The following is a 10,737-nucleotide window of genomic DNA, read 5'->3' on the forward strand; positions in this document are numbered from 1 at the left end:
TTTACTGTCGGATGAACTGAATTGATACAAAACCTGATGAATGTAAAACAAAGCTGAATCAGTCGGTCAGTCTGTGAGGGAAGGGGCTTCACTCCCCGTTCAGCAGGAACTGCAGAGGGTCTACAAAATAATCTGCAGTGACCTCTTCTCCACCAGTGCTTCAGAAGTATCCAGTTTGCAGCCAAACACACACAGAGCCAGACCTCAGAACCAGCTATCATTATAAAAACATGCCTTAACCTGGCATGCCACCCCCATCTGGGTGCCATGATTTAACTGTGATAACTTAAGATACTACAGAAATTTGAACTGGTTTTGGTTTCTAAATTGATACAGCTCTGCCATTTAATTCAGCGAACCATTCTTTCAACCAAATGATACTTTGTAAATCTATGTGTATCATCATTTGATTTAGTTCATACTTTTACTACCACAACTGTTTCCTAGTTAAAAATAATTTGACCCATAGGAGTTGGAAAGTCCTGCTAAAATTATTTTGTATTAAATAATAAATAAACGGCCAAACCTAATTCACAGTTAATGCACATTATATTACTTGGATTTATGGGTGTAATATACACTATAATATTAAAAGCATTGGTGTCATATCGTTTAATCTTTGAATTTAGGTGTTTATCATTATGTTGCCATGTGTGTATGGAATTAAGCACTTCAAGCATCAAGCAGTCTTCACAAACATTGTTGAATATTAGTCTAGGGTTAAGGAATAGGGTTGTTCTAAAGACCTCACTGAATTTGAGCATCAACAGTTTAGTTTATGTGAAATGTATGCCCTCCTAGATATCCCACAATCAGTTATAAGTGGTATTATAAATGGTAAAGTGGAAGCAACTACAGTAACTCAGCCACAAAGTAGCAGATCACATAAAGTAGCCTCTTGTGAAATTAACAGCAGTTGTTATGTAGGTATAATATTTAGGTGGCCCAGTACTTTTGTCTTAATAGTGTTTCCTCTTCAGTTCCATTTTTCTTTTATGTCATGTTGTTGAGAGTGTACAAAAACTTTTGGATTATACGAATTGACCCGAATTCATTTATGATATTTTATACCACTCTTGTTTATTGGGCGTGGATTGGAGAACATCTGAGTATATCAGTATCTGTGGTAGTCATTAAATGAGCAGTGTTTGAAGTTACAGGCCTACTTAGGACTTGTTGCAGTAATTAAAAGGTTCACAAGATGAAAATGTTATTGTCAAAGTTCAACACTGGAACTAAAAACCCAAACTGAAAACAGGTCAGCTGGAAAAAACCTTTATCAGGAGAGTTTGAAAGGAGTGCTCTGTTCAGCTATTACAGCAATGAAATGGCTATGGTTGACTGAGAAAAAACATTACTGACATATTGCTCATTACTGATGTCCTGTGAGTGACATTGTGATATTATCATGCAGTCAGTCAACAAAACTAATTATAAATGAATTCATTTGAGCTTACATTTTGTTGCAGATGATGTTTTTGGAAACATGTAACCACTTGACTACTTATTTGCGATATTTGTCAGGACAATATATAACCATGTAACCCAAATGTCTATTAATTTGTTGTTACCATTGGTTTTATTTTTAGTGTGTTCATGCTTTTAAACTTGTGAAGTACTCTTTTCTTCCTTTAATCACCCAGGACTAATATCCTATCACTAATATCCTGAATATCTCAGCTGAGTCTTTCAGGTATTAGCCTTGAGATAAAATTTATAATGAATGTGTTGACTACTTCCTTGTGAGTCACTACGTCCTATCTCTTATTTAATGCCAGCACTGAACAAAGTTGCCCTTTTGCTACTAGAGAAGTAATATTATCAGATCACTAAACATTTGTCTTTCATCTCTGTGAGTTGTCAGACCAGTGGACAAATCGTAAAAATGAAACTCAGTCTTATCACATTCCTTTATACACATCGGCGTAACACCCACAAACAGTCCACCATATGTACTGAATGCCTTGACTTTAGAAATCAAAACCATGTGATGCTTTACAAGCAGTTTGCCATTATAACACAAAGTGGGCAATTGAGCCAATAAAGCTCATAGACTTAATAAAAAAGAGTGACACATCACACAAAAAAGTTTGAGAATATAATTTTATAGAAATCCTTAATAGCAAAAATGAGATATGTAGCATTCTTGGTATTCTGAAGTTGTGGTGTATATCTATGTCCCAGTGGTCATTAAAATTACTGTTATAGCTGCCATGTGGCAACACTTGCTTGTAGAAGGACTTTTTAATGGGTGTAACCACCTATTATAAAGCTTTTATTTAGCTTTAGGTTGTCGGGGGTAAGTGCTGGATATTGTTTCACACTGCACAAATTATATCTATATCTAGATTCTATAAAGGAAATTAACCTTGGTTTTTGTTTTGTTTGTTTTTTTTACTTTGCATTCGCATTTTATGGGAATAAACTGGGAATATGATCTTTTAAGAACGAACTTAAAATCAAGCACGTTTTATATTCACTGTGTTAGGAACACTAACTTTTATCTTACTATAGCTCCCAACATTGTTATGCACTCTTTCCGGTTGACCCCACTTCTGTTTTTATGGGCAATGATTCTTGTGAATAAACCAACTCTGCCACATCAATTATTACCATTCCTACTGAGTCCTGTAATATTAGGACTTTGCTGCCAACTGGTGGTAGACAAATTAAAATGGAGATGGTATTGGCGTGAGTAGATCAAGCCTAAGTAATAAAGCAGGTCAAATAAAAAATATTTTATTACAATATTCTTAACTGTCCTTTTACTTTGGCTAAATATTGCCAAAAATATGTCTTTACACGAGCAACCCTGACCAAAAAGCAATCATTGGGAGATACTATGCACTAAACTTTGTTGATGGTTTTTTGAAGTGATCTTTTAAGTGAACACCTATAAAGTAAAGTACTGGACATATTGTACCAACAGGTCTGTACAGCTGTTCAGCTAAGGAAAAATTGTGTTTTTGTGCACTTTTTGCATGGATCTAAAGATCTTCATTATCTGCAGAGTTGAGTTATTTTCCCTGAGAACTGGCTTAGGTGTAGTAACAAAGTGTCCCAAAACCCCATACTTTATGGGGCTTCATTTTATAACTCTGCTTGTCCATTGGTTATTTTAAGTGATGTAAAGAACAATGCCTATAGTCTGTTTTTGATGTAAACTCAATTGCTAACATATTAAGTAGTCACTAAACAAAAGGAACAACCTAAATCTAATTATACATTTAGGTTGTTTCTCAGTTATACTGAGTATGCAGTACAGTGCTAACCCCGAAACTGTTCACAAACTTTACCTAAAATCAGAGAAGAGAATTGTACCAGTATGATATGTTCAAAATCTGGCTTTTAAGTAAGTCACATTTAACACAAGTGTTCCAAACTTAAGCCTATTCCTTTCCCTGGAGACTGAAATGTACTGAAACAGTGACTGTGTTCGCCTACAGCTCTATCCGGTCGTTAAGTGATGATGTGACGAATCCTACTTCCGGGCCTAAAGTAGTCTGCGTTTAATATGGCTTTTGTGTTGTTAACATGTTTAATATTATATATTTTCTTCTATTTAATCTCAAAAAGCTCCTAAAACAGTCAGTGATCACTGTTGACCTCCCTCGGCTTTTATTAACGCTAATCATTTATTTAAGATTTTAAAACCTTAGGATGTAACTACAGCCCAGCCCATGCAGCAGTATATGAATGACTAACCTCGTATTGTGGATGGATTATCTCAGTTGTTCTCCTGGCTGAAGTTTGGTCCTTTTACAGCATCCTGCCATGCGATTACATTTGTTCCTGACCACCGAGAACCCTCATGTTAACTTTTATCGAGTGGAAAAAAAGTTAGCTTGTTTATATTATGCTAACATAGCTGTGTCGCTAGCGGTCACGTAGCACATCATTATATACCAGCTAGCCAAACTTCAGTAACCCTACAAACGTCACTGATGTTTAGTTTTCTGTCTTCATTTATGTTGGAAGTGATAACAGAGCTGTACGTTTTAATTTGTTTCCAAAGGATATGCTATATTGTATTTAGATAGAAGCTAGCGAGCTAACTTCCTGCTAACTTCTAACTCTGTTAAATGTCATAAATTCCGTTTTCATGGATGCTTGGATGGTAAACTCAATTGTTACACCTGGTAGAGCAGAACGCTGATCATTTTATTAAAGATGAAAGACTTTAGACAGTTTTTCAACTCTCAGTAATGCCATAGTGATCGTTTGATATATGGACCTGCAGCGGATTTTATGCCCAGACACAGCTAGTGACGTCAGACTTAACGACCGGATAGCTATAGAACTTTCTAGCAGCACAGGAGTGCTTTACCGTAAGCACAAAAAGGAAATTAAGTCATATGTGATGTAATGTTAGTCCAACCAGAAACAAACCAAACAACTTAATTATTGGTCAAAGCTAAAAGCACAGTGCCTACATTAAATCTTTTTACATATTGCTCATCCTTGTGTGTTCCATAGTGAGTGGTTTCTTTATATTCTTACACAAGAAAAAAAATATGTCATAGGCCGTTTTCATCTCTACTGCAAACCATTTCTTGGCAATTAGGAAATCTATATTCATCATGGGGTTTTAATGTGGGACACTGACAATGACTATGTTTATATGTAGAAACGTACATATGGAAACTTGTTTTCTTTTTCTTTTCTTTCAAAGGAAATGGCCTCCATTAAACACTCATTGATGTGATAACTTCAAATGTTGCTCACATCCAAGTAATCATCACTAAAGTGTCATCATATCAGCATATCAATGTAAAAAGTCATAAGATGGAACAGTTTTTTTCTGTGGCTTTCCTCACGTGTTCCTGGATCCACTCATTTATTTCTTCGTCGTGAGCTTTCTGTAGTTCATCAATTTGTTTTTGCTCTGGAATATACCGTTTGAGCTCGCTCATTTCTTCTTCTTGCCTCATCTTCATTAGGTCAAAGTCCTTTTGATATGCCTTGTTCCTGCGCAACTGTTGAATCATTAAGTCGTTGGTTTTTTGTTGCTTTAGTTTTATATTCTCAACTTCCCTTTCATGCTTAGCTACCACAACTGCAAAGTCAGTGGTGTATCTCTGTCTGAATTCATTGAAGTCCTCCGCTTGTTTTCTGGCTTCCTCTTGATTTTTCCTCCTCATCTCCTCCACTTGCTTTTCTAAGTTTTGTTGCAATTCTCTCCATTCTTTTTCCTCCTGTTCTTTTCTGAGTCGATCCTCTTCTTTTCTTCTGCATTCATGTTCTTTTTTTTCTTGCTCATATTCAGCTCTGAGTTTTTCCAGTCGTGCTTGCTCCTTCAGTCTCAGTTGTTCTTCTCGAAGTCGTTTTTTCTCCCACTCTTTTTGTTCGTTCTCCCAAGCCTCTCTTTCTTTTTGTATTTCTTCGCTCCTTTGGTTTACATATGTAGCTTCTTCCGGTTTGGATCTAATTTCTTTCTCTTTCTGTACCCACTGTTGTTGCTGAATTTCTTCCCTCCGTTTCCTCTCTTTTTCCTCTTCTGCTCTCTTTTCCTCCATCCTTTTCTTCTCCTCCTCCTCTTTCTTAATGCGTTCTTCCTTCTCTTGCAATGCTTTTTCTCTTGCAGCTCTTTCTTGTTGAATTTTTAGCTGTGCCTCTTGGAGTTTCTTTTCATGTTCTTTCTCAAGGTCCTTCTTCTGTCTTTCTATCTCTTCTTCTTTCTTCTTCATAATCTTCTGCATTTCCTTCTGAATTGCTGCCTCTGCCTCTTTGAACATTTCTGAGGTGTAGTAGCCGCCACCATTTTTCTTCACCATTGACTCAATCTTGGTGAGCAGCTGACTGACTTGAGAGTGGTTACCTGGATCATTGTTATTGAACACATGGTATCGTCCTCCACAATCAGCTGTCAGCTTTTTTAGGAATCCTTCGCTGTCTTCTCCTATATAACTCTCAACTGTTTGATTTTTTAGGTCATCTCCTCTGGTGAATAAGATAATGATGAAGTCATTTGAATTCTTGCCAAAAAAGTTTTGGATGAGCTCCACAGTTCTTTTTTCCTCCTCTGTAAAACGACCGACCTGCAGGACGAGTAAGAACACATGAGGTCCGGGAGCCAACATTGTGACGCATTTCACGAGTTCCTGTTTAACATCATCGTTGGACAGACTTGTGTCGAATAAACCAGGTGTGTCCACCACAACAACAGGGTGCCCATTAATCTCTGTTGTTTCCTTTTGGCAGAGCTTGGTTACTGATTTCATACTGGCTTTCGAGTGGAAGCAGTCCCTTCCCAATATAGTGTTTGCAGTGGCACTTTTTCCACTTCCAGTCTTACCAATCAACACGATTCTGAGATGATTCTGAATTTCTTTTTGTGGAATTTGTCCATTTTTCGGAATTTGTTCTTTTTTCGGAATTTGTTCTTTTTTCATATTTTTTTCAAAATGTATCTTCTTATTCAGTTCAGACATTACTTCAGGTTTCAATCCCTCCTGTGAACGTCTTTGGCGAGGTCTTGGAATCATTGTTATTTTGAAGCCTGTTGATGCCTTACCTTTCATCTTTTCTACAGCATCCAATAACTGAGGGATCTGCTCTTGGTCATTGATGTTGAAGACAATGTATCGGCCAAAAAAGCTCTGAACAAGTTCTTGGATTTCTCTATTAGTTTTTACATAGTTAACAACATCTGGGTGTGTAGGATCTGACTCCACAGTAAAAAGGATCATGGTGTAGTTGTCAATTTGGGATCTCAGTGTATCTTTGATAGTCTTCACCTCTTTCTTGTCTTCACTGGTTGGAGGATCCAGCGGTAGAACCAAGATGAAGGCATGGACACCCTCTGGATCACAGAGGGAAATACTCTTGAATGCTTCCTTCTTTGTTTTCTCCTGAGGTTTTCCACAGAGAGCAGGCAGCTCCACTAGTGAAACCAGACGACCGCACACCGCAGCCTCATTTTTAATACACTGAGATGATTCAGATTCTACTTTTCTTTCTCCCAGGATGGCATTTGCAGCTGAAGTTTTGCCAACTCCAAATCTCCCAAACAGCACCAAATTCAAAGGTTTTAGTTTTTGGCTTTGAGGTACTTCCGTACTGGCCTGAGGGTTTTCATTCTGTTCCGGGTTTAAAGGAGGAATTAAACGTGGACTTTGCAGGTTTTCCTTATCATACAGTTCCAAATTCAAAGAAGACCTTAGATTAGGAATTTGAGGCTCTTCAGTTCCATGTCCAGATTCTTCTTGTGGTTCTTCTACTAGGTCAGCAGTCTCTGTAAAGTTCAAATGTCCTCCCCTGTTGTAAGCCACAATTTTTTCCATCTCTCCCATCAGTGTTTCACGATCTGAGTCACAAAAGTCTTTTTTGTCAAAGTCAAGTGTGTAATGCATCTTGCTGCAGTTCTGGATAAACTGATCTATTGCTGTATTCTTTGCTTCACCCTTTTGTGTTGTGATGACCATAGAGTATTTAAAGGCATCACCACCAAACAAGCACAGGATGGACTTCAGAGTGCGTCTGTCATCCTCAGTGAAATCAGAAGGATTGAGTACGAGCAGGAGAACATTTGGTCCAGGGGGGCAACGGGCCACACACATCTTCATTTCAAGTTTCACTTTTTTCGCGGGCAGACTGAAGAGGTCTGTGGTTTTTGCCACTGTTACAGGTATTTTTCTCCATTCTCCTTGGGCTATAGATTTCTTCGATAATGTTAAACGAATAGGATTCTTTTTCCCTGTGATGAAGTTGCTTAGTGCAGTCTTTTCATTATCATTCTTCCCAAATATGACAATCCTGAATTGAGATGCTGTAGAAAAACACAAAAGACATATTAAATGCCATATTGTTCCAATTTGCTTAGTGTCATAGTTGTCTTTTAATTTTGTGTTTTTGTCTTGCATTGATCTAGTGAAGCTGTTTAATGGTAGGGGTCTTCCTGTCATACAAAAGCTTGCATTTGTTAAGTCTGTATCTCCATTTGGTGTCACTTTAAGGTTTTCATTTTTTAAATTAATTGCAGCTAGTCATGAAACATCCCAACATGGCAAAAGCACGGTGATAAGATGTTGAAAAGATGTGTTTGCAGATGTCTAAATAACAGCAATACGTGATTGGTTTTTTTGTACAGTAAACACAACCCACGTTTCAATGACCGGTTGTAGGTTTACAAAGATTTAATTGATGATCAAATTTAACCCATGGATAACACTCCATAGATACCTATTGCTCTGTGGGACAGTAAGGTTGCCACCACTCTATATTGTAATCAATAGTTATTATTGATCTCGAACTCTCTTCCACAACATGTCTTTGTCCCGTCTTCCTCCACTCACCCCCACCCAGTCGTGGCAGATGGCCGCCCCTCCCTGAGCCGGTTCTTTTGGCAGTTTCTTTGTATTGTAAGGGAGTTTTTCCTTCCCACTGACACCCAAGTGTTTGCTCATAGCGGGTCATCTGCTTGTTTGGTTTCTGTTTCTCTGTCTTTACCTTACAATATAAGGTGCTATTAGGACATTGTTGTTATAATTTAGTGCTATATAAATAAAACAGAATTGAAAAGTTAGGAGGGTTCTGGTGAAAAAAACCCAAGGATCATCAGGAAAAAAAGAGCTGCTAAACACAATGCACACATGCACACACTCACACAGTAAAGTGTCTGTTGGTGGTCCAAAAATACCTGTAAGCTCACATTCCTGGTGAATGACTTTACAGTGAACTACTTGCTACTTGGATAATGTGTAGAATGAAAGATGTCATCGTCTTTCAACTCTTTTGGGAAGTCTTTCAGTGTTTAATAAATATTCAAACTCATGGATCTGTTACTTAAACATCTTTAAGTGTTGCTAGCTTGTATTTAATTTCTCAAATAGCAACCATCCTGAATGCAGGGATATTTTTGGCCATCTGCTGGACTCACCTCGTGCTGTCATGTTTTTGCCTTTTTGACCTGGAAACTTCAGCTGGACAAAATGTTGGAATCTGTTGGGGTTAAATGAAAGCATCAACAAGGGATTAACAATGAACTTGTGACACAGTATATATATATATATATATGTATGTGTGTGTATATATACACTCAGCAGATACAATCTTATGAAACAGGAGTGTCTACCTATGGTATTTATGGGAGTGTTTTCTACAATGAGCTTTTCAGAACCATGAACTAAAGACATTGATTTGATTAGAGTTTGAATTAGAGGTCCTTCTGTATCTGCTCACTGACTTATTAGACTCATTTAACAGGGTGTGTCTAAGGTATCTCTCCTTTTGTTCGGTGGGATGGAGCAGTGTTTTTCTTTAAATCAGCTGACTTTGTCACACAAGAAGAAGCTAACAAGTGTTTAAATAATGTAAAATGTATTCTTAGATAATACATAAAGTGTTCTGGCATAAAACTATATCTCTGTGGTATCTTGGCAAATGTAATAATTAAGCATTAGTACATGTATATGATGAATACAGTTCAATGAATAATCTCTGACTTAAATAGCTTCAGCATAAATAACCTAAATATCTGAATTACATTTTGAGTCGAATTACATTGACATACTTAAACATGCTGCACTGAAATTGTCCCTTTGTCAGAGCATGTGGTAATACTACTTTTATACCTAAGCAAAAATAGAATTAAAAGGTTGTTGTTGTTGTTTTGGTCTCTTTACAGTTTAAGGATAACCATTTGAACTCCACATACATCCATGTATTTTAAATTTTTGTTAAATATACTTTAATGTAAGTACTCACCAGATGACTTCCTCATGGTGTCAAAGCTAATAATGAAGGTAGCACTCTAAAAGGAAAGCAGCTCACGTACTTCACTAAGGCGGAGCTGTGTTTATTATGACAGACAGACGACTTAACCTATAACGATGACTGACAACTGTGGTACGTCAAGGAAACAGCTACTGGATTTTTATGACTGTGACTTTACTTGTTCTCTCTACACTTATTTTTTCAAGTTTCAAGTTTTCAAGTTCTTCCACAACCATAAGGCAAATGTTTGGGCTCTAAACAAACAAAGGGTGGCAGTAAAAACTAGTATAACCTGTCCACAGGAGGATGTTCATAACTTTAGTGTGAAATGAGAATGAAATGTTGGGATTAAATCTGAAACATGCAAACAGTCAAGATATGTTGCTGCTGTTGTGAAACTATTTCTAAAAGCACAGCTTCAAATGGGCAAAAAAATACTGAGACTGAAGCTGAGACTTCATACACCAATTTATATTTAATTAGTAGAAACCTAAACAGGTTGCCGTATACAATTAACTATACTTTGGGTCAGAGGGCCCGGTGGCGCGAGAGTCCGGTACCTCTGTCAGTGCGCCCCAGGGCAGCTGTGGCTACAATGTAGCTTGCCATCACCAGTGTGTGAATGTGTGTGTGAATGGGTGAATGACTGAATGTAGTGTAAAGCGCTTTGGGGTCCTTAGGGACTAAGTAAAGCGCTACACAAATGCAGGCAGGCCATTTATCTGTGTGTAACTGGAACAAAATAATAATCCCATGTATCCCAAGTATGCACTCATATTGTACCAGTTTTTTGAGTGTACTTCAGTTCAAATAAAAGAGTTTAACGCTTCCCACTGACCTAAGGTATTTTATTATTATCCATTAAGGATATATATGAAAATGTATTTGAAACTCAGACTCGTCTTTCTGGGTGTCACTGTCAGTGATTTGTAAGTTTCTGCAGCATGTCGTTAGTTGTTGGACTTGTTCTCAGCATTTCCTGTTGGCTTACAGAAATTTTGCAACAAAGCAAAAAAAAAAAAA

General features: G+C 37.4%; 2 protein-coding genes across 2 annotated transcripts in view; one reads left to right on the plus strand and one right to left on the minus strand.

Annotated features, from left to right (window-relative positions):
- prdm6 (PR domain containing 6) overlaps window positions 1–10,737 on the plus strand; it is a 133,489-nt gene that overhangs the window by 71,527 nt on the left and 51,225 nt on the right. The gene's annotated exons all lie outside the window — the stretch shown is intronic.
- On the minus strand, window positions 4,101–7,660 carry LOC118453395 (GTPase IMAP family member 8-like). The gene has a single exon (XM_035916568.2). It carries the CDS (start codon window positions 7,563–7,565, stop codon window positions 4,779–4,781), a length of 2,787 nt encoding a protein of 928 aa, XP_035772461.2. The 5' UTR covers window positions 7,566–7,660; the 3' UTR covers window positions 4,101–4,778.

Source organism: Neolamprologus brichardi, chromosome 12 (assembly GCF_056152115.1).
Source record: "Neolamprologus brichardi isolate AB-2024 chromosome 12, ASM5615211v1, whole genome shotgun sequence".
In the NCBI taxonomy this organism is placed as follows: Eukaryota; Metazoa; Chordata; class Actinopteri; order Cichliformes; family Cichlidae; genus Neolamprologus; species Neolamprologus brichardi.